At 43.7% G+C, this 24,481-nt stretch overlaps 1 protein-coding gene across 1 annotated transcript in view; it reads right to left on the reverse strand.

Annotated features, from left to right (window-relative positions):
- Nucleotides 1–24,481, reverse strand: part of LOC115618987 (junction-mediating and -regulatory protein-like) — a 99,647-nt gene that overhangs the window by 26,037 nt on the left and 49,129 nt on the right. The window contains 2 exon segments of the mRNA XM_030511005.1: nt 16,544–16,713; nt 19,812–19,962. Coding sequence (XP_030366865.1) covers nt 16,544–16,713; nt 19,812–19,962 — 321 coding nt within the window.

Here is a 24,481-nt window from a genome sequence, read left to right on the forward strand (position 1 = left end):
TGGAGACATTGCTGTTATCTTGTTGATCACATCTGTGGGGATCTGGTGATGTCCATTTTGCCATTTTATTCCCAAAAATTGAATCTCCTGTGCAGGTCCCTTGACCTTATTCCCTTTTATGGCAAAACCGGCCTTCAGCAGGATTTGGACTATTTTCCTCCCTTTCTCAAAAACTTCTTCTGCTGTATCACCCCACACGATGATGTCATCAATGTATTTCAGGAGTTCTGGGGCTTGCCCCTGTTCCAGTGCAGTCTGGATCAGTCCATGGCAGATGCTAGGGCTGTGTTTTCCACCCCCGGGGCAGTGGTTTCCAAGTGTACTGGACGCCCCTCCAAGTAAAAGCCAACTGTGGCTTGCACTCTACTGCTAAAGGAATTGAGAAAAACGCATTAGCAATATCAATTGTGGCATCCCACTTGGCTGCCTTTGACTCCAGTTCATATTGAAGTTCTAGCATGTCCGGTACAGCAGCACTCCATGGTGGTGTGACTTCATTCAGGCCGTGATAGTCTACTCTTAGTCTTCACTCTCCATTAGATTTTTGCACTGGCCATATGGGGCTATTAAAGGGTGAGCGAGTCCTGCTGATCACTCCTTGGCTCTCCAGTCTATGGATCAGCTTATGGATGGGAATCAGGGAGTCTTGGTTGGTGTGATATTGCTGCTGGTGCACTGTTGTGGTCGCGATTGGCACTTGTTCTTCTTTGACCTTTGGCAACCCCACAACAGAAGGATCCTCTGAGAGACCGGGTAAGGTGGACAGCTGCTTAATTTCCTCTGTCTCCAAGGCAGCAATACCAAAACCTCATCAGTACCCTTTTGGGTCTTTGAAGTACCCTCTCCTGAGATAGTGTATGCCAAGGATGCATGGAGCCCCTGGACCAGTCACAATGGGGTGTTTTTGCCACACCTTCCCAGTCAGGCTGATTTCAGCCTCCAGTACAGTCAACTCTTGGGATCCTCTTGTCACTCCAGAAATACAAATGGGTTCTACCCCTTGATACCTTGATGGCATCAGGGTATGCTGTGCACCGGTATGTCCGGTATCTACTAGAGCCATATACTCCTGTGGGACTGATGTGCCAGGCCATCTCATCCACATGGTCCAGTAAACCCAATTGTCCCTCTCCTCCACCTGGTTGGAGGCAAGGCCCCTCTAATAGGGATCATAAGATTGTCCACTTATGTCCTCTTTTGATCCTGCAGGTAAAACCAAAGGGTGGCCCCTGGTGTGTACCTCCTATGTCTTCTCTCTTGGGCATTAGGGCGCCTTCTGTTAATAGTTGAGACATGGGTTGGTACACGTGGGGAGCTGGATAGATTGGATAGATCATCTCTCAATTGTTTGAACTCCTGGGTCAGGAGTTTTTCCACAGTTGATATGATGGAAGGGGTGAGACTGTCTTCGAACTCTCGGAGTTGATGACTCGCTTCATCCACTGTTGGTAGTGCTGCCTCACTCCAGGTCATTGATGCCAATGAGTGGGCATACGATGATGGCGCACTCCGTGTAAGATTCCACCACATGGGTTGTGTACATTTGAGTTTATCTGGATCTCTGGGTGCATTCCTGGCATCCAGTCTACGATAGATCATGTCTAGAATGGCTGATTCCCTCACGTACTGGATGCCTCTATCATGGTCCAGTTGGCTGAGCGACACATTTTACCAAGTTATAAGACAACTATGGCCATTCTCATGTGCTGTCATTTACAAACTAATTCTCAGTAAAAAAAAATAAAAATTATAATACTCTTCCCTAGTGATACATATTAACAGCTATTATTAAATTTTCTATTATCCAGTCTTTTAAGTAATCTGTTATTGTTCAAATAGAATTCAAAGTCATGTTTCAATCCACCTCATGTGAATCCTGACTGTTCTCCAATTCAAATATTCATTTTAATTCATCACTGTTGCTGTCTGAGAAATCTCAGAAAGGGAATAAAATTCTGAAAAAAAGCTAGGGTCTTAAAATGTGAATACGGAAGCTCATCCTCAAAATTAACAGAAAATAATTTAAAGATTTTCTAAAGAATTTTAATGGAAAAAAGGTGCACTTTAACTACTGATAAAAGTCAGGCTCTCACATCTAGCAACTTGTGGAAGAGAACTATTGCTCCAACCAATTAAGCGATTAGTAGGAAGGACTTCACTTCTCAAGCTTAAAGGAGAAATTATATAACTTAATAATTTTTTCCCCTGTCATCTCTTCCTTCCATCTCTTAATGTAATCCCCAAATATTTTCTTTATGATAAAACTGCAACCCTTTGTCCTGGGTTCAGGTGTAGCAGTCATTTTTCTCCTTCTTAGTAGCTGGTGCAGTGCTGTGTTTTCAACTTTAGTCTGGGAACAGTGCTGATAACACACTGATGTTTTTAGTTGTTGCTAAGTAATGTTTACTCTGATCAAGGACTTTTTCAGTCTCATACTCTGCCAGTGAGGAGAGGCACATGAAGCAGACAGGACATCTCACTCAAACTAGCCAAAGGGGTATTCCATACCACAGCACGTCATACCCAGTATATAAAATGGGGGGAGTTACCTGGAAGGCCCAAATCGCAGCTCGGGTCAGGCTGGGTATCAGTCAGCGGGTGGTGAGCAATTGTATTGTGCATCACTTGTGTTTATTGTTTTCTTTTCCTTTTCCCCTTTTAGTTTTATATCCTCTCCCCTTGTTATTTCCCTGTCCTGGGTTCAGCTATAGCAGTCATTTTTCTCCTTCTTAGTAGCTGGTGCAGTGCTGTGTTTTTGACTTTCAGCCTGGGAACAACACTGATAACACCGATGTTTTTAGTTGTTGCTGGGTGATGTTTACTCCGGTCAAGGACTTTCTCAGTCTCATGCTCTGCCAGGGAGGAGGGGAAGCTGGGAGGAAGCAGAGACAGGACACCTGACCCAAACTAGCCAAAGGGGTATTCCATACCACAGCACGTCATGCCCAGTATATAAACTGGGGGGAGTTACCCAGAAGGCCCAGATCGCTGCTCGGGTCGGGCTGGGTATCGGTCGGCGGGTGGTGATCAATTGTATCCTCTCCCCTTGTTATTTCCCTTACCATTATTATTATTGGTGGTAGCAGTAGTAATTTTCTATTGTACCTTAGTTACTGGACTGTTCTTATCTCAACCCATGGGAGTTACATTCTTTCGATTCTCCTCCCCATTCCACCAGCAGTGTGGGGAGGAAGAAGTGGGGGAGTGAGCAAGCAGCTGCGTGGTTCTGAGTTACCGGCTGGGCTTAAACCATGACTCCCTTCTTGTCCAATATGGGATTCACAGTCACTCTTGTGACATCCAACTCTGCATACTTAGGTCTATGACATTTCAGAACAGAAGTTGGTCCTGATATCTCCTCATCAACCATGTTTTGATCCAGAGATGTCTATACCTTGTAACACACTATCCCAAAGCACCATGCCCATGCACACCCATCAGTTGTTCCTCATTCCTCCTTCCCCAAAAGCCCCAATCTCTCAGTCCAGAGCCCTCCATCCTCACTATACTGCAACAAATCTCCTTTCTCTATCTAACCCCTAATGCTTCTGCACATCAATAGAAACAATCATTCATTTGCCATACTGAAATCTCATTCAACAAAAATACATGGGAGGACTTCACTGAGAGAAAAATGTGTTAGCAATGCATGGCTGCCCTAAACATCTGAACATATTAAATATAATATTTCCAATTGGTCCTGCTGGGTTATCTCATCAACTCTTAGCCAAGGCTGGCAGCAGCCTGATAAACTCAGGTTTCCAGACAACTCTTGGCTTTCTAAATAGTAAGAGCACTGAAATGAAGCAAACTTTTTACTTTTCTGCCCTGGGTCTTGCATGTACTCTCTTGCAAATAAAGCTGTCTTCTTGTTGTGGTTTAAATCCAGCCAGCACCAAGTACAATGCAGCAACTCTCTCACACACCCCACCCCCTTTCCCCCTCACCAGACAGAGATGGTAAAAACTGCAGGTTGAGATAAGAACAGTTTAATAATTAAAGTACAATACTACTACTAAGTCCATAGGAAGGAAGACAGATTTTCTTCATATTGCCAGAGCTGGCAAGCTAATTCATGCACCCTTGGTGCCTCTTCATCTTTCCAGTTCATTACTGCCAATGAGTTGGCATACGATGATGGCACACTTCGTACCAATTTCCACCACATGACTTGTGGACACTGGACTCTGGATCTGTGGGTAACTGCGCATTGTTCAGATCAAAATAAACCATCTCTAGTGCAGCTAATTCCCTCAGGTACTGGATACCTGTCTCTATTGTCATCCACTTCCCTGGGCTGCATACAACATCTTCCTTGAAGGGATAGCTTTCCCTCACAGCTGATAGAAGTAGTCTCCAGAGGCTGAGGGCTTGTGCTCCAATCGCCTTGCCAATGCCTGCTTCCCTAGAAAGTGATCCCAGCTGCTTGGCTTCCCTACCCTCTAAGTCCAGGCTACTAGCTCCATTACCCCAGCATCAGAGCAGCCAGATGATAATATGCTCACCCGGACGATGGCCGAAATTTTTTCATATATCTCGCAGCTCACTCAGGGACAGGGATCAAGAGGCTTCTGTTGCGTGAAAGGGTAAAATAATTTGGCAGAAAATAAACCCCCTTGCTTTCCAGCTGGTCCTCATATATTAGAGGGGCTGGGTGCGGCTAGGCTTAGATTCTGAGTGATGCCCAATTTGCCACTATCAGTCCGGTCGCATTCAATATATTGAATAATCACGATTCCAGATGCACTAATAGTGCACTGCACCTTCAGTCTAATCGTGATCACAAACTAGCACGGCCACACTGAGGGAGCTGGTCGCGTTCAATGAGAGATTTACGATTAGCTACTTAAACAGTGCAGTTTATTAAAGCAACAGATGATACAGGTTCTTGTGGATTGCCGGTGATAAATACACTGTCTGCAAAAGCATGTGCAAATAATAAAGTATACAACCACGCAACAAAGTTATGAATAATACAGCCTGGCTTTAAAGTATAAAAGTAAAAAGTAACTCTATATAGAGATTCCTAATTTTCCCGGGGAAGCACTGGATACAGTGCAAGTCTTACCCAAAGGCGTCCCTATGGGGGGGAAGAAAGGTCCAGCCCGTCGACCGGTCCCAGGAGTCGAGAGTAGTCAGCTGATGGGGTCTTCCTCGGCTCGTCCACGATGATGTCTTCCCTAAAGCCCCCCACTTTTTGGGGTCATTTTTATACTATTTTTCACTTTCAAGGTGGAGCTTGAGTGACTCTAGTCATACATACCTTTATTGTTATTGGTGTAAATTTCCTCGCTTCGCTTTTAAAGGTATATGCCACAAAAAATTCAAAGAGCATGCTCAAAGAGGGGTGGTCTCACTTTGGAGGCGGGTAGCATTGGAGGTGGAGGTGTGTTTTCGTATTAAAATGCATTATAATGAAGCAAAGTTCACACAAAGGACAGCATTTTGTCAAAAGATGACAGACTGTTGGCTCAGGGCAGCAAGTATGCAGCTTATCAGTTTTAAGTACCACCTAGTTCCCATCTCTGCTGGTGTTGGGACAGAGTTTGGCTGCAGAATCTCCACTCTGCTCCATCCTCTGTCAAGCAATGTTGCCACGGGAACCGCTGTGGAGTGAATTCCTGGCATACCACGTGCAGCTGCATCTTACCCTGAAAGTCCGTTTTTCCTTTATGTGTGAGCAATGCTACATTTTTAAATATAAGTTTAATTTCTAAATCATATTCAGTAATTATCCCACATATTCCACCCCGTGACTATAGTCACTCAAGCTTCACGATACTTAGAGGGAATTGGGAATATCCCATATAGTCTTTGAGTGAGGGTTGCCGAGTCCATATATATCTTGTGGGGATATCAAATGAGTTAAGCGTTTCATCATAATCCAAAGCCTAACATATAAAGCAATTGTCAAAGCAAAACATAATATAGTGAGCATTAGCAAGATCACAACAGGGTGGAGCATCCTGTTGAGAATCCCTGTGGCGGTTGGTGACCACCCAAAAAGAGTGTCCCATCATTCATGTCTTCTGTCTTTCTTGACTCTTTCTAGCACTTGATGGACTTCTTCCGCATCATGGTGGATGGTAATTAGAGTCTTTTGTCCACTCTCTTTGGCCTGGATCAACAACTGCTTCAAGTCATCATGGTGTAGCAGCTTTTTCACTAACTTAAGGTTCATTCTGATAGGAGCGAGTAGTAGATCATTAGTCAGTGTATAGTCAGATTGCAGCAATTGGTGAGATGTGACAGGAGCTGAATAATTAAAGTCACATCCAATAATGTTAGTAAAGTTACAAACACAAAGGTTCGAGTGGTTATTAATATCTATAACAATGTCGTCTATCAGTACAGAATTACAAAGAGTTCACATACAAGCACATCCTTTTCCAACATATATAAGCACAGATTTTTGAATTTCATGGGGATGTATTTCAAAATGACAAACATTTTGTTCAGTGTCAAGACAAATGTCTTGCGCTTTAATAGTATTACTCTCACAAATAAATCCTTGTTGGCTTCGTGTCGTGCATGCATCAACATTGACAGTTTGCCATTTATTTTCATATTGTGCCCATACTCTATGTTCTATTGGATAGAGTATAGTCCCGTGGTGATTCAACCCCAGCGCAATGATTGGGTATATAGTGTATACCAAAGCATTGCGTATCGTTAAGACAAAAGCAGTGACTTTACTCTCAGTGGGATCGTAAGTGAAGTTAACCAGGTACCACCAAGACTGAAATTTCCTCTCAAATTCAATTGCATTATCCCATATTATTTTCCGAATTTCAGTGGGCAAGGTGCCTTCTTCACCTTCCCTTATAATTGCAGCTGTCATTGATTGCATCCACAGTTGGGCTTGGATACAACTGAGAGCTAGAGAAACATTGTCTTGGGCTACACCAAGTGCATTTATGATCAGTTGGTGGTCTTTTTCACTCGTTTCTTCCCATTGAGGTAATATATTCGATAAAAGCCATTGGTGATTTCCCAAAGCTAGAAGAGAGGACTGCAAAGGGTATTTCAATTTGTTTAGATCACTGGTCGTTGTGACTAGTTTATTGGCAAGTACTTCAGCGTCTATGCTATTTAAGACTCCTAGTCCAGTTCCTAAGATACCGGTCACATCTCTCTTTGGTCGTCTTGAGGGGGTGAGGTTTCGTCCATTTAACCATGCTGACCATTCTGCATGAGATGTACCCAGGAATGGTGAGCAGGTGGGTTTGATCACAGAGATGTTAATCTGCATTGATAGTTCCACTCGCTTGAGGGAATATGATGGGTTAAACAATATTTGTTGTTGACCAGTATTTTTGATGACATAAGGACCGATATTGAAAATGTAAGGAGTTAGACTAATAGGAGGCCGAGTAAATATACTCTCAAAAATTGGTTGGGGTGTGGGTTCTGTGTCTTCTACATTTGGCACAGAGGCTGTTGTCATGGTGTTAATCTTGAATTTAAAGGATAACCCTATGCTGTTTTGTGCCCAGAGGCAGACCACAAAGACTGGTTGGACCAAAGTAAAATTGGACCAACAGTCCCATCGTTCCTCAGCACAGGTTTTTATTTGTTTCTCCTCAGTTTTTATTTCAGTTACAGAGATTTGAGTTACTCGTTGGTGAGTGGATCCATTGATAACCCTGCATCCTACCTTTATTCGTTCTCCCACTGACCCCAGCAACTGTGGAAGTCTGTTTGTGCTATCCCAGCCCCACTTGTTTTCCAAGTACACCTCCGTCCCGTGCATCACCACCATTGACAGATTTAAGCCTTTGTTAGAATTTAATCCCATGCTCCCTGCGTATTTTATGTGAGCTTGAGACCAGGGCCATTGCAAGTCTATAGCGAGAAGGACCTGCATTGTTAAGATAAGACATAATGTCGTTGATGCAATTCGTTGGTTCATTATCTTAAAACCTGGGTTTGCAAACAATCATGTACAACAGAAATAATATTACGGCTAAGATGAGTGACAAGATTCCCTGGATGCACTCAAGGTTAGCGTAGGCCAATCCGTCCGTCCACGTGCAGTTGATCTAGGGTTCCTATGAACACAAAAAGGGAAGAGAAACATGCTCGGTCTTATTTGACCGATGGGGTTAAAAAGAAGGTGAGATCCACCGGGTGCTAATCCGGTGTACCTTTCCTGAACAGTCTTTGGCTTCCCATGCATAGGGATTTTTGGGTGTAACTAGTACCATTGGTACTGTTCCAATCTGGGGCATCTTCACCAGTACCGGTTGTCCGGTGTGAAGTCCCGTAAGGTGTTCTTCTGGCTTGGTATGAACCTTTGGGGAGATTACATTAGCAGATGCACAAAAAGCTTTCATTTTGGGACAGCCATCTCCACTCCATCTGTTATTTAATTGATAGATGGCATCATTCAATTGCAAATGCCACCCAGATTCATGAGTTTTTGCAAAACGCTTAACCAATCCATTGGTGCGTTCCACAATGCCATTAGCCTGGGGATAGTAGGGGGTGTGGAATACCCACCAAATCCCTTCTTCTTTGGCCCAGTCTTGTACTATTGTGGCTGTAAAATGTGACCCGTTGTCACTTTGGATTTCCTCTGGAAGGGGAAGTGTGCTAAACCACTCCTTAAGGCCCTTTACTGTGTTTTCTCCTGTGGCTGATGTAAAGTCAGTGGCCACAGTGAGTCCAGAGATGATTTCTACTCCCACCAAGACATATTTCTTTCCACCTGATGGTCTCAATGGTCCAATATAGTCAATTTGCCAGGAATGCCACAATGTTTTCCTGTCCCGAATATGTAAAGGAGGGGCTTTACTCGGATGGTCTTTATCGAGTCGTAAGCGACATTGTGAGCAGGCAGTCACTACCTGTTCACACAGCTTAACCGATACAGGCCATCCTTGGGCTAAACCTTCCCGATATAAATCAGCCCGTCCGGTATGGCCACGTTTAACATGTAACCATTCGAGTAAGCATTCCCATTTCTGATCATCATTTGAAATATCAATTTGCCTCAGTCGCGTGAGGCTGTCTACCTGCTGGTTAAACTGAGCAGTGATTGAGTTTGAACGGTCATGTCCTTTTACCCAACCAATATGTAGTACTTTTTGTTCCCCTATCTCCAACAGTTGTTTCCAGCTATCGGTTTCCCAAACTGGGACCCTGTTCACCTGCCAGTCATTTGCTGCCCAATGACCCACCCATTCGGTGGCTCCTTTGAAAACAGCATATGAATCGGTGTAAACGTGACTAGCCCCGTGTTGTGCAGCTAGTAGGACTGCTCTAAGCTCCCCCACTTGTGCACTTCCTTCACCTGTTTCAGTTATTCTTTCCCCTGTTGCTACCTCCAGTGCTACAGCTTTGTATTTCCACATTATTCTCTCGATAAGATGAGGCATCTGTAAACCACACTCCAGTAAGATCACTACCTTCCTTCAGAGAGGGTGCTTCTCGAATCGGAGATGGTTTATTCGGTGGAGATTGGAATAACAGAGTGCCATCTATGTCCTTTTGCAGTTTGGATACTTTAACATTGCCTTCAGAGATTGGCATAATTTCATTAATGCCCTCTAAATAAGCATATCACTTACGAACTGTAGGTTTTTGGGCAATGCCAGCTGGTGGTGCCGTTCCTTTACGGACCACATCTAGGAGGCGAAAAGGCCTCCGAATGATTACACTCTGTTCTCTTCTTATTTGTTCTGCTCATTTCACCGCTCGCACTAGGGATAGTAGCTTTTCTCAGGATCCGAATACCTCCTTTCGGTATCATTGAAAGAGTGAGAGCTAAACTCCAGTGGTCTTTCTGGTCCTTCTGGCCCCTTTTGCCATAAGTCGCAGTGAAAGCCATGTTCACTGAACCCCCATTCTACATGGATAGGGTCAGTTGGGTGGATAGGACCAAGCTGTTGGAATAATCTTAGCTCTTTTATTAGTAATTCCAGTGCATTGGTGTGTTGTTCGGTCCATTCCCACTCTTTTCCCTTTTTGAGCAAACTATAAAGGGGACGGGCAATAATGGAGAAGCCAGGAATATGTTTACGCCAGTAACCTAGAGCTCCCAAAACTTGCTGTAATTCCTTTACGCTGGATGGATTTTGTCCATGTTCTAGGTTTTCTAGGGTGTCCTGAGGGATAGAAGCAGCTCCTTTAGCCCACCAGACACCCAGAAATTTGGCCTCTTGTGCAGGTCCCTGACACTTTGAGTCTGGGATTTCTAAGCCCAGTTCGAGTAATGTTCCCCGAATGTTTTCCATTGTGTCTTTTACACTTTCTTGGTTTTCTCCCGCTATTAGGATGTCATCAATGTATTGGTATACAGTGTTGCCAGGTGGAACAGGAATTTCTGCTAAGACTTTAGCCAAAGCATTGTGAGCAATGGTGGGGGAATGTTTATATCCTTGTGGAAGTCGGTTAAAAGTATATTGGATCCCTTTCCACGTGAATGCAAATTGCGCTTTGTCCTGCTCAAGGAGGGGAATCATGAAAAACATATCTTTAACATCTAAGGCAGCCATCCAAGAATGGGCAGCTCCCTGTATCATTGTCACAATTTCAGCAATATTTGGAACTGCCGCAGTTAGGGGTGCAGTATTGGCATTTAACTGTCGATAATCTACTGTGAAACGCCACTGCCCGGTGGGTTTCTTTACTGGCCACACCAGCGAATTATAGGGTGAGTGAGTTCTTTTAATGATGCCTCTTTTCTCCAATTCTGTCACCACCCCGTCAACCCCTGTAAGTGCTGCTGCAGGCAATGGGTATTGCCTGACATTGGTAACTTTAGATGCAGGTAAGGGTATGGATGTTTCTAGCAGACTTAACCTCATTGTGCCTGATTCCTTTTCATGTCCTGCAAAACTCCACATAGTTCCATCTGGGAGTTTCCACGTTCGTCCACACAATATGTCAAATCCTAGAAGGTTGGTATATGCGGCACCCACTAATACTTCTGCCCGGGTCAGTCTCTGTTCCTCTGGCAACCAGAGGGTTATTTTTGCAGTGGGACATTCCTTTATCACGCCATCAATTCCTGTGAATTTAACTCGGCGTTGGGTAGGTTTTATACCCAGGGTTTGTGCCATCTCATTAGTGATCACTGACATTTGGGCTCCAGTATCAACAAGAAAGTTTACTAATATTTTTCGGGGTCCAACTGGAATGGCAATAATAGGTTCAGAGTTTTTATTAGAGAGCCATTGTACTGCTAACACCCGCCGGGCAGGGTGGCTCACTGCCCTCCCCGGGGATGCAAGTTTTTTTGCTGGGATTCTGACAGATCGATCAGGTTGCATTCTGGTGCAGAGGGCACGCCTTCCTCATGGGTCGGGGATTCTCCAGTTAAACACTTTCCCCCTACTGGGTTATTCTTTCTAGATAGAGATCGGACCAATATACGGAGATCCTCTGTAGAGAAACCGTGTAGGAATTGTCGAGGCATACCCAGACTCAGGGCCCTACGCCACAATTCATTCCGTTCCTTGTTAGGTTTAAACCTCCCATCAGATTTAGAGCTTTGGATAGAAAAACGATCAGATTTAAAATTTTGAGTATGAGTTTGGTCAGATTTAGAATTTTGAGTGTAGACTTGGAGAACCCTTCGGGTGTGATCGGGGGTTTTTTCTCTGAATGAACTGACCCAGCCCATTTGGCATCCGTATTTGTCTACTTCTTGTACAAATTCGTTCCAGGTTAGTGCATAAGCCTGTTGGCCTCTCCTATGACCTTGACCTCGTATGTGGTCCTGAATATTGACAACGAATGTTTTAAGGCAATTAGGGAAACCCCAAATGAGAGGATTTAATTAATCCGGATCAATAGGTGCTGACATTGGGGATTTCTGCAACTCATCTCTATTATACATTGCTTGTATGCAAGCTGCTTTCTGTACTGCCTCAGCTAGATCAGTGTAGCTTGTGGTTTGGATCGATAGTGGTTCCCCTCTCTCCCGTGGGTCCATACCACCTGCCCAGTATGCAACTCGAGCAGTTAGGGAATAATGATGATTCCCTGGCAAGGAAGTTAAAAATACTCCGGGCCCCCAAAAACCTCCTGCTTCTTCCTCATTTAACATGACCATATCTCCTCCCTGAAGGGAGACTCACCATAGATACTCCGTCTCAGACTCTCCTGCCCGTCTTGAGTATTTTTCCTTTAATTTCAGTAATTCTGTTGGTGACCATGGAGTGGTATGCACAATAGTGTGGACCTCCTCATCACTATCAACAGCAGTCTCAGTTTTAATCAGAGGTCATAAGGGAATCGACTGAAAAGCAAGGGTCCCTTCCACCTCATCATCATCACTGTCAGACCAAAAATCTTCTGTCTGAGCTGGGCAACGCATTAACCTACGAATCTGCTGGACCGGAGCAGAAGGTTGCATTTTATCCAACAGCCCATTCACCTTTTCCAGTAGTAATTTAAGTTGATAATTTTGATTCATTAATCGATCAACTCGGGATCCTAAGATCTTATTTTCAACCCCGAATCGATCAGCTTGTGATATAAGTTCATCATTTCGAGCTTCTAGTTTTTCATTTTTGCTCGCAAGCTGATCATTTTGAGTTTTTAATTTTTCATTTTCACTTGCGAGTTGATTATTTCGAGTTTCTAATTTTTCATTTTCGCTCGCAAGTTCATCATTTCGAGCTCCTAGTTTTTCTCCTGTCTCCTTATGAAAAGCTAATGATGACTTCAGCAGCTCATTTTCTGATTTCAGAGTTGTATATTCTACAGCAGAAATCAGATTAGGAGCAGGGGCATTTTTAGCTGCTTGTTGCGCACAAGATAAACAGGCACCTAACACTGCACAAATAACATTTTTAGCTTTTCCCACTCTGATCTTTTGTAAAGCCTGACATTGTTCAATACGTTCTACCACTTTCTCTTCATCTTTCCAAAATTTTTGGGCCCACTCCTTCCCAGCCAGGGAAGGGGCACAATCATATTTTTGCAGCAGTTTATCCATGGCAATCCTGCCGACTACGCCAATTTTCTGTTGCGTGAAAGGGTAAAATAATTTGGCAGAAAATAAACCCCCTTGCTTTCCAGCTGGTCCTCATATATTAGAGGGGCTGGGTGCGGCTAGGCTTAGATTCTGAGTGATGCCCAATTTGCCACTATCAGTCCGGTCGCATTCAATATATTGAATAATCACGATTCCAGATGCACTAATAGTGCACTGCACCTTCAGTCTAATCGTGATCACAAACTAGCACGGCCACACTGAGGGAGCTGGTCGCGTTCAATGAGAGATTTACGATTAGCTACTTAAACAGTGCAGTTTATTAAAGCAACAGATGATACAGGTTCTTGTGGATTGCCGGTGATAAATACACTGTCTGCAAAAGCATGTGCAAATAATAAAGTATACAACCACGCAACAAAGTTATGAATAATACAGCCTGGCTTTAAAGTATAAAAGTAAAAAGTAACTCTATATAGAGATTCCTAATTTTCCCGGGGAAGCACTGGATACAGTGCAAGTCTTACCCAAAGGCGTCCCTATGGGGGGGAAGAAAGGTCCAGCCCGTCGACCGGTCCCAGGAGTCGAGAGTAGTCAGCTGATGGGGTCTTCCTCGGCTCGTCCACGATGATGTCTTCCCTAAAGCCCCCCACTTTTTGGGTCATTTTTATACTATTTTTCACTTTCAAGGTGGAGCTTGAGTGACTCTAGTCATACATACCTTTATTGTTATTGGTGTAAATTTTCCTCGCTTCGCTTTTAAAGGTATATGCCACAAAAAATTCATAGAGCATGCTCAAAGAGGGGTGGTCTCACTTTGGAGGCGGGTAGCATTGGAGGTGGAGGTGTGTTTTCGTATTAAAATGCATTATAATGAAGCAAAGTTCACACAAAGGACAGCATTTTGTCAAAAGATGACAGACTGTTGGCTCAGGGCAGCAAGTATGCAGCTTATCAGTTTTAAGTACCACCTAGTTCCCATCTCTGCTGGTGTTGGGACAGAGTTTGGCTGCAGAATCTCCACTCTGCTCCATCCTCTGTCAAGCAATGTTGCCACGGGAACCGCTGTGGAGTGAATTCCTGGCATACCACGTGCAGCTGCATCTTACCCTGAAAGTCCGTTTTTCCTTTATGTGTGAGCAATGCTACATTTTTAAATATAAGTTTAATTTCTAAATCATATTCAGTAATTATCCCACAGCTTCCTCTGGTTCTGCCTCTTCCTCTGTTTCTTGTGATGGTTCTGCTTCATTCTGTTTCACTACACGAGCTATCTTTTGTGTTCATTTCTTCTTCTTTATAGGGGGACTGATAGGTTCTTTGTATAGGGGCACAGATTGGTTCTTCGGTTCAGCTGCAGTGCTTGTTATGAGGGCTGGAGCAGCCACAGTGTCTGTTGCTTTGCCATCAGATCCAGAGACCTTCTTTTCCCCTTGAGGGTACTGAGTAGTGTTGAACAGGGCTCAGTAGGGATGGGCCAGGCCCCAGCATGTTGCAGTGATTTGTGCCTCTCTGGAATTGCCAGGACGACAGCATACTTTTTCTAAACGATTTACTGGTTTTTCTGGATTTTGCATTTGTTCAGGGGTGAAGTTCCAGAACACTAGAGGTACCCACTGGCCTAGGTACTTGCCCACTGGCCTAGGTACTTGCCCATACTATCCCACACCCCCTGCCACTCATCACTATCCAGCCTCAGAGAAGATCTCTTGGTGGTATTTGTAAATAGTTGTTTAACCTGAAACAAGACCTGAAACACATGCAGCAACATGCTGATTCCTAGCAATAGGGCCAGGCTGGTTTCAACATCCCAAGTATATTCAATATTTTCAAAATTCTCAAATGCTGCTGTAAATAGCCTGGTGGGGAAGGGGAAGATGGTGGAGGGTGTCTCCTTCATAGGTTGGCCCTCCGAGGAGAAAAGGAAAAAGGTATAATTATTAATAGCTCCCATTACATGGCTCCCAAAGTATAGAGGTGATGGCAATGCTGAGTACACATACCAGATTAGTTCCATGACCAGCAATTCTATCATATCACAAGCCAGTATTATAAAGTACAACCTTAGCCCAGGCCCCAAAGATGAGAAACACCAAAACAGCGAATGCAGGCTGCAAGTAAGGTATCACATAATGCAACTCTGAGACCAAGCACAACAACTCTGAAAGCAAGCAAATGAACATTGTGACCAGCAACTATTAAACCAATACAATGAATGCTTGTAACAAATTCGTTTTGACACACTATGGTAAGGTCCATTGTTATCTCAACCCTTCATGCCCCACGTTGGGTGCCAAAAAGGATTGTTGTGGTTTAAACCCAGCTGGCAACTAAGTACCACACAGCTGCTCACTCAAACCCCCTCTTCCACCCCCCACCCCCCCCCCCCGCCCCCAATTGCTCACCACCCACTGAGCATGACGTGCTGTGGTATGGAATATCCCTTTGGCTGCTTTGGGTCAGGCGTCCTGTCTCTGCTTCCTCCCGGCTTCTTGTGCCCCTCCTCACTTGGCAGAACATGAAAGACTGAAAAGTCCTTGATCAGGGTAAGTGCTACTTAGCAACAACTAAAACATCAGTGTGTTATCAGCACTGTTCTTAAACTAAAGCCAAAACACAGCACTGCACCAGCTACTAGGAAGAAAATTAAATTATCCCAGCTAAAACCAGGAAACTTCTACAAAAGCTCCTACAATAGGCAAATAGTCTATTGGGCTTGGAAACCTACCAATCTATACAGTGTTGAAGTAATGAGTTTTCTGCATAACTTTTTCATAACAGTTCAGTCATATTTTGCTGAAAGATTTGAAAAGAGCTTTAAAAAATAAACAACTGATTGGCTAAAATGTAAATTAACATTAGTATGACAGAAAGCTCTTAGCACAGAATATCCATATGACAGCAAATTTTAAAAGAGAATTTGTAGCATTTTTGCTTTTGAGGAGGTGTCAAAATCCAATAAATTTGCTTTTTTTCTGCCAAGACACAGTTTAATGCATGCACTCTTTCCTCGGGAAAGCTGTAGCTAGCACAACCCTGTCTGGAAGACTGTCTTAATAATTAGGGTAAGCAGAGACAAAAAGTGCAGTACAACAGGCTAGTCATCTGGATATTTACTAATGTTCAGACACCTTCCATCTGGAATGTCAGAACTACTTCAAAAAGGTGATCATGCCTCTGACAGCTAAAGTGGAGAGATTACATAACAGCAGATCTCTGTTCCTATCCCTTCTCTTCATTTTATTCATCTCAGTGGATAGATGTAAATATTAACAGTAAAAACTGTCTTCCTGGTTGACTAACCAGGAAAAGGTGAACAAAAAACATAAACAGGTGGCACAAAAAACACCACACCTACACTGCAACTCCATTTGCCTAACATGGTAGAATGTGGTAAACATTAAAATAGAGACTCTTATTATTAAAAGCTGAAAAATAATGACTTTCAAGTCTGTTGATTGTTGTTGTTTGTTTGTGTCCATCCCCCTCCCATCCCATCCTGTGTCATGTGTCCCCCCTGCTGTCCATCAACATCCTTCAAGGTTTGGGTTTTTTCCTGCGTGTTTTAGTTTTCTATTTATTGGTATTAAAAATTACCTCCTCCTTCAGTGCATGTTTCTTCTGCTCTAAACAGATTTCTTTAGCACGCATCAACTGCAAAGTCTCCTTAGAAACTTCATACTGAAGCTTTTCCATACGTTCCACTGCTGCTGCCCATGCTGCCTTACCAAATTTTTTCTGGTCTGCTCGCATGCAATCATACACAGCTAGAAAAGGGAAGAAAAAGCAGACAGCTTGCCAATCTATTCCTTAGATTACTAGTGATTCTACTGTAGAGACTATGCACACATTTATATCCAAAACTTACAAAGTTCTCTTAGCAGAGAGTAGTCATTCTACAGAGCATTAACTTTCATATCTAAGACGCAAGTATTCTTAGGATTTGTGTAAATATGCAATTAGCTATTTGTTGATAATTTAATCATTATAATTCCAATTTCTGTTACCCAGAGAGGAACCATTCTGAATACGCAGTACTTGAACCCCTGAAACATATTCAGATCTCTTGACTTAAGCAAATATTTTTATTATTACCATGGGGCCTTAAAGTACATCTCAAATTTTCCCTGCTTCAAAAAGCCCCAATCATCAGCTACTAAAGTCTCCAGTTTCCCTTGCTAACTTTTACAGTGCAGTCATAAATTTAACATAAATCTGCAGAGTAAAATAAAAATTACAATTTAAAAATAAAATTTCAGTTTGACCTCAAGCGTGATCCTGTAAGAATACTGAGTTAAATTTAACATCTATTTTGTTTACCTCAAAATGCAGGCTACTTTACAAAATTAATTCAGGTTAACTAAACAAAGTACAATCTGCCCTTAATATGCAGAGATGAATGAGAATCTTTTCAGCAAAGAGTTCAGAGTAGCAGTAGTCCCTTGCTTGATTCAGACTTTCTCTTCTTGAGCCCCAGACATCATCTAGGCTGACACACGAGAGTTTTACCACTTTTAATATACAGAATCATGTGACACTGTACACTTAGCTTTGCAAAACAAAAGCCATGAGTCACAGAACCAGAGGGGTAGCATTCAATTCCTAGGTGCTAGAAGATATTACATGCTGTTGTTAGGTAATAAAAAATACCTTTTTGTTCTCATCTGTTTTTCCTCTGTCATCTGTTAATATTTTGGTATGCAAGACCACCCTGCGATGAACAGGAGGTGAAAAGAAACCCAAAACATTAGAAAAAAGGCAAGATATCTGTACACCAAAGGTCTACAGTTGTCAACAGTCTCCAGGCATTTCATTTCCCAGTGTAGTGTTTTTCCCCACAATCCTGACTGCTATACATAAAACCAGCATGTAAACAAAATGAAAGTTAAGTAACTGTAAATATACATTCTCTATCAACTAATGGGGTATTGTACTTGTCTTTGTTATACTAGTAAAGAAACCAAATTGATTAAATACATTTAGAATTTTCTCCAATTAAATTCATTCAAACATGCTTGAACTGGTTGTCACTTTTTCAAAATAGGGTGCAGTTTCATGTTATCCTTAACTTGGGTCATCACTGAAAGGAATCACTTTGCAGTGACTGCTTCTCTTGAGACGGATCTAATAGTCATGCAGAGAGATGACAGGAAACCTACCCATCAAAAATAATTTTCTCCCATGGGTACAGCTCATTTATCTGATTGCACAATCACTATCACCAAGTCAAAGAAACAAAAAGGAACCCAAACTCAGGTAGGGAAAAGAGCAGGACAAACTCTGTCAGCAGCAGCCCACAGTCAAACTAAAAGAAGTGACGTGAAACCATATTCTCAAGTTTGTTTTCCCTAATAAACTGATTATTTAGGTTAAAATGACACAAGACTGAGAGCATAGATGAATATGCAAATCATATGACCTGGTTTAATGGCACCAACTCTTTAGTAAAACTACTGCATTATTCAAGTATAGAAATGCCAAGGTTATATTCATGAAGATTTCTGAACAACAGAGCAGCTTTCACTAAGTAATTAAACTGACTTGTTGATTAATATTTAGAGCTATGAAAAAAATTACTGAAAGGCAAGGGAGACAGGAAAAGCAAATTAACTGAAAGGTAATAAACACTTACTGTGGTGGTCTGCCATATCCAGTAAAGAAGACAGAATCCATAGAATCATAGAATAGTTAGGGTTGGAAAGGACCTTAAGATCATCTAGTTCCAACCCCCCTGCCATGGGCAGGGACACATCACACTAAACCATGTCACTCAAGGCTCTGTCCAACCTGGCCTTGAACACTGCCAGGGATGGAGAATTCACAACTTCCTTGGGCAACCTGTTCCAGTGCCTCACCACCCTCACAGTAAAGAACTTCTTCCTTATATACAACCTGAACTTCCCCTGCTGAAGTTTGAACCCGTTACCCCTTGTCCTATCACTAATGTCCCTGATGAAGAGTCCCTCTCCAGCATCCTTGTAGGCCCCCTTCAGATACTGGAAGGCTGCTGTGACGTCTCCACACGGCCTTCTCTTCTCCAGGCTGAACAGCCCCAACTTCCTCAGCCTGTCTTCATACAGGAGGTGCTCCAGCCCCCTTATCATCCTTGTGGCCCTCCTCTGGACTTGCTCCAACAGCTCCATGTCCTCTTTATGTTGAGGACACCAGAACTGCGCACAGTACTCCAAGTGAGGTCTCACGAGAGCAGAGTAGAGGGGCAGGATCACCTCCTTCGACCTGCTGGTCACTCTTCTTTTGATGCAGCCCAGGACACAGTTGGCTTTCTGGGCCGTGAGCGCACACTGCCGGCTCATGTTCAGTTTCCCATCAACCAACACCCCTAAGTCCTTCTGTGCAGGGCTGCTCTGAATCTCTTCTCTGCCCAACCTGTAGCTGTGCCTGGGATAGCCTCGACCCAGGTGTAGGACCTTGCACTTGGCTTGGATGAACTTCATGAGGCTGGCATCGGCCCACCTCTCAAGTGTGTCAAGGTCCCTCTGGATGGCATCCCTTCCCTCCAGTGTATCAACCGAACCACATAACTTAGTGTTGTCGGCAGGGACTCTATGCTCCCCAAATCCTTTGCAAATATACAGCCCAGACAATAAAATCACATTGAGAATGTGGTTGTGAAACTATATTTAAAAAATTCTATTCTGCCTCCTTCTGATGTTCTGAAAAGGCTTATTTGTTAAAAATTTGAATAGACACAGAAAAATAAAAACAAGTGAAAGTGATGACTGCATTTTCCTCACAGAAAACTGATGAAAAAATCAGTCACACAGTATGATACAGAACATGGTAAACATTAAATAAACTTTTAAAGATTTGTTATTTGAAGTATAGGATATTAGAAAATAGCTACCTTTCTGTGCTTTAGATGTTATTTCAAAGTATTTAACGGTAAGATCTTGAATAGAAAGCACAGCCATGTGGGCTTTTCTCTGCCAATCAGCATCTTCTTTTTGCAGACTCTCAATTCTTCTGGGGCCTAGAAAGTCATTCTCTACAGAGATCTGAAAATAAATCATAGAATAATTAGGGTTGGAAAGGGCCTTAAGATCATCTCGTTCCAACCCTCTGGCCATGGGCAGGGACGCCTCACCCTAGACCATGTCACCCAAGGCTCTGTCCATAATCAACACAATCATTGCTATTTTGCCAACAATAACCAGTTTCAGGGTGGCTAAGAAAGAAAAACATAAAGGAGGGAAAACTAATAGCAAATCATCATGGCTCCCATTCAACATAAAAAACTCTTTCAAGTGCTCCTTTCTCTTAAAAAGTACAACCATGGTTTCATTACTAGAAGCACGACAAACTCAAATATAAATTTGATCTGACAATAGCTTTTTGTTAAATATCTTAGCATCTTCAGATAACAAGCATGCCTCATCCAGGCTTTCTTCCAGCTTGAAATACTCACCTGGGAGGTGATTATCCCCCTCTACACTCACGGGTGCAGCCCCACCTTGAGTACTGTGTGCAGTTTTGGGCCCCTCAATATAAGAGAGACATCACACTATTAGAGTGTGTCCAGAGCAGGGCAACCAAGATGGTGAAAGGTCTCGAGGGCAAGACTTATGCAGAGCAGTTGAAGCCACTTGGTGTCCTGGGTTCAGGTGTAACAGTTATTTTTCTCCTTCTTAGTAGCTGGTGCAGTGCTGTGATTTTGACTTTAGTCTGAGAACAATGCTGAAAACACACCAATGTTTTAGTTATGCTAAGTAATGCTTACTCCAATAAAGGACATTTTCAGTCTCATGTTCTGCCAGTGAGGTGGGGCACGGGAAGCCAGGAGGAAGCAGAGACAGGACACCTGACCCAAACTAGCCAAAGGCGTATTCCATACCACAGCACATCATGCCCAGTATATAAACTGGGGGAAGTTATCCAGAAGGCCAAGATCGCTGCTCGGGTCAGGCTGGGTATCGGTCAGCAGGTGGTAAGCAATTGTATTGCGCATCACTTGTGTTTACTGTTTTCTTTTCCTTTTCCCCTTTTAGTTTTATATTCTCTCTCCTTGTTATTTCCCTTAACATTATTATTATGGGTGGTAGTATTTGTGGTTTTGTATTATACCTTAGTTATTGGACTGTTCTTCTCTCAACCTGTGGGATTTACATTCTTTCGATTCTCCTCCCCATCACTCCAGGAGAGGGGAGGAAAAAGGGAGGGAGCGAGCAAGTTGCTGCATGGTTCTGAGTTACCAGCTGTGCTTAAATCACGACAGTTCTTTTTGGCACCAAATGTGGGGTACAAAGGGTTGAGATAACAACAGATCTGACCACAGTCTGTCTAATTATATTTGTGATAAGCATTCATTGTTTCGGATTAATAGTCAATCGTCACAATGTTGATTTGTTTGCTCTCAGAGTTGTGGCAGTTGATCTCGGAGTTTCAGCATGTCATACCTTACTTACAGCCAGTATTTGCTGTTTTAGTGTTTATATCAGCTGGGGGGCCTGGGCTAAGGTTCTTGTTTAAGTGTACTTCCTGGTAATGACTTGTAATATAATAGACTCATTGATCATGAAACTGGTCTGGCTTGCGTTCTCAGCGTAGTCATCACCTGTATACTTTGGGAGGCATATAATGGCATTTTTTAGCAATGACGCACATTTTTCTCCTCAGGGGGTCAACCTATGAAGAAGAAATTCCCTCACACCCTCTGCTTCCCCACCAGGCTATTTAGAGCAGCATTTGACAGTTTCAAAGGTTTTGGATAGCCTTTGAATACCCTTGAAGCCCGCATGCTGCTTTTGCTGGGGATCAGCATGTTGCCACAAATACAGCATGTGTTTTACCCACGGCCATACCACCCTGAGAATGCCCTATTTTGTCTGATCTCAAAAGTTAAGCAGGGTTGGGCTCGCATCTTGTCTAAGTGTCCTGGGTTCAGCTATAGCAGTCATTTTTCTCCTTCTTAGTAGCTGGTGCAGTGCTGTGTTTTTTTAACTTTCAGCCTGGGAACAATGCTGATTACACCGATGTTTTTAGTTGTTGCTAAGTAATGTTTACTCCGACCAAGGACTTTCTCGGTCTCATGCTTTGCCAGGGAGGAGGGGAAGCCAGGAGGAAGCAGAGACAGGACACCTGACCCGAACTAGCCAAAGGGGTATTCCATACCACAGCACATCATGCCCAGTATATAAACCAGGGGGAGTTACCCGGAAAGCCCAGATCACTGCTCGGGTCGGGCTGGGTATCGGTCGGCAGGTGGTGAGCAATTGTATCCTCTCCCCTTGTTATTTCCCTTATCATTATTATCATTGGTGGTAGCAGTAGTGGTTTTGTATTATACCTTAGTTATTGGACTGCTCTTATCTCAACCCGTGGGAGTTACATTCTTCCAATTCTCCTCTCCATCCCTCCAGGAGCGAGGGGAGGAAGAAGGGGGGGAGTGAGCGAGCGGCTGCGTGGTTCCGAGTTACGGGCTGGGCTCAAACCACGACACTAAGGTTAAACAACGACCTAAGAAGATCACCTAAAGATTTTCCCCGAGGCTGGACAGTCATGAGTGGCAGTGTGCAGGGTGTGTGGGATAGTATGGGCAAGTATCTAGGCCAGTGGGCCCCTCCAGTGCTTTGGAACTTCACCACTGAACAAGTGCAACATCCGGAAAAACTAGTAAAACACTTAAACGAGGTGTGCTGTCGTCCTGGTTATACCAGAGAGGGACAAATCATGGCAACGTGCTGGGGCTTGGCCTACGCCAACAGAGCATTTTTGCAAAAAGATGTCTCTGGATCTGATGGCAAAGCAACAGACAAGACAGCTACTCAACCCCCAAGCACAACAGCTACACCAACCCTGACAACAGACATTGCAGCCACTGCAACCACAGCGACACACACTGCAGCCCCTCCAGCCAGTGATAGACACTGCAGCTAAACCAAATGGCCAATTCATGCCAATATCGGTTGTCCCTGTAAGCAAGGGGAAAAGCAAATGAAATCCACAAAGAGCAACTTGGGCAGTGAAGAAAGATGAAGACCCAATGCATGTACTACAGGGGACAGCACCTGAACAAGAGTTATTAATACAGGAATCTGAAGAAAAGGAAGAAGAAGAGGTAACTTCTCAATCCCAGACCTCATCCGAGCTGCGGAATATGCGAAAAGATTTCACCCGTCTTCCAGGGGAGCATATCATCACGTGGTTGCTCTGATGCTGGGACAGTGAGGCTGACGGTCACGAACTAGAAGGTAGGGAAGCCAAGCACCTGGGATCATTTGTTAGGGAAGGAGGAATTGACAAAGAGATTGCAAAAGAGAAACGAGCGCCCAGCCTTTGGAGGTGGCTCTTGGCAGCTGTGAAGGAAACGTTTCCCTACAAGGATGATGTTATGTGTCGCTTAGCTAATTGGACATTGATAGAGAGAGACATCCAGTACGTGAGGGAATCAGCCATTCTAGAGATGATCTATCGTACACCGGATGCCGGGAATGCACCCAGAGATCCAGATAAACTGGAATGCACACGACCCATGTGGTGGAATCTTACACGGAGTGCGCCATCATCGTATGCCCACTCATTGGCATCAATAACCTGGAGTGAGGCAGCACCACCAACAGTGGATGAAGTGACTCGTCAACTCCAAGAGTTCGAAGACAATCGCACCCCTTCCATCATTTCAGCTGTGGAAAAACTCCTGACCCAGGAGTTCAAACAATTGAGAGATGATCTATCCAGCTCCCCACATTCACCAACCTGTGTCTCACCTATTAATAGATGATGTTCTATTGCCCAAGAGGGAAGATATAGGAAGCACACGACAGGGGCCACCCTATGGTTTTATCAGCGGGATCACGGAGAAGACATGAGAAAGTGGGATGGAAAACCTACCTCAGTTCTGGAGGAACTTGTGTGAGAATTGAAGAGGAAAACAATGGTCGAGGATGATCCTCCCATGAAAGTTGCTGCTCCAGTCTTTGCTGAGCAGCTACCCAGATGGAGTGGAAGAGCTGATTTTACTCCAAGTCCTGTGATAAGGAATTCTAATCCTTTTCTAAAAGACGTAACTGGACAATCTTATGATTGCTATTAGAGGGGCCCTGCCTCCAGCCAGGTGGAGGAGAGGGACAATCGGGTTTACTGGACTGTGTGGATGAGATGGCCTGGCACATCAGTCCCACAGGAGTATAAGGCTCTAGTAAATACAATGCACAGTGCACCCTGATGCAATCAAGGTATCAAGGGGTGAAACCCATTTATATTTCTGGAGTGACAGGAGGATCCCAAGAGTTGACTGTACTGGAGGCTGAAATCAGCCTAACTGGGAGGAAGTGGCAAAAGCACCCCATTGTGACTGGTCCAGAGGCTCCATGCATCCTTGGCATAGACTATCTCAGGAGAGGGTACTTCAAACACCCAAAAGGGTACCGATGGGATTTTGGTATCGCTGCCTTGGAGACAGAGGAAATGAAGCAGCTGTCCACCTTGCCTGGTCTCCGAGGATCCTTCTGTTTTGGGGTTATAGAATCATAGAAGAGTTAGGGTTGGAAAGGACCTTAAGATAACCTAGTTCTAACC

This window comes from Strigops habroptila, chromosome W (genome assembly GCF_004027225.2).
Source record: "Strigops habroptila isolate Jane chromosome W, bStrHab1.2.pri, whole genome shotgun sequence".
Lineage (NCBI taxonomy): Eukaryota > Metazoa > Chordata > Aves > Psittaciformes > Psittacidae > Strigops > Strigops habroptila.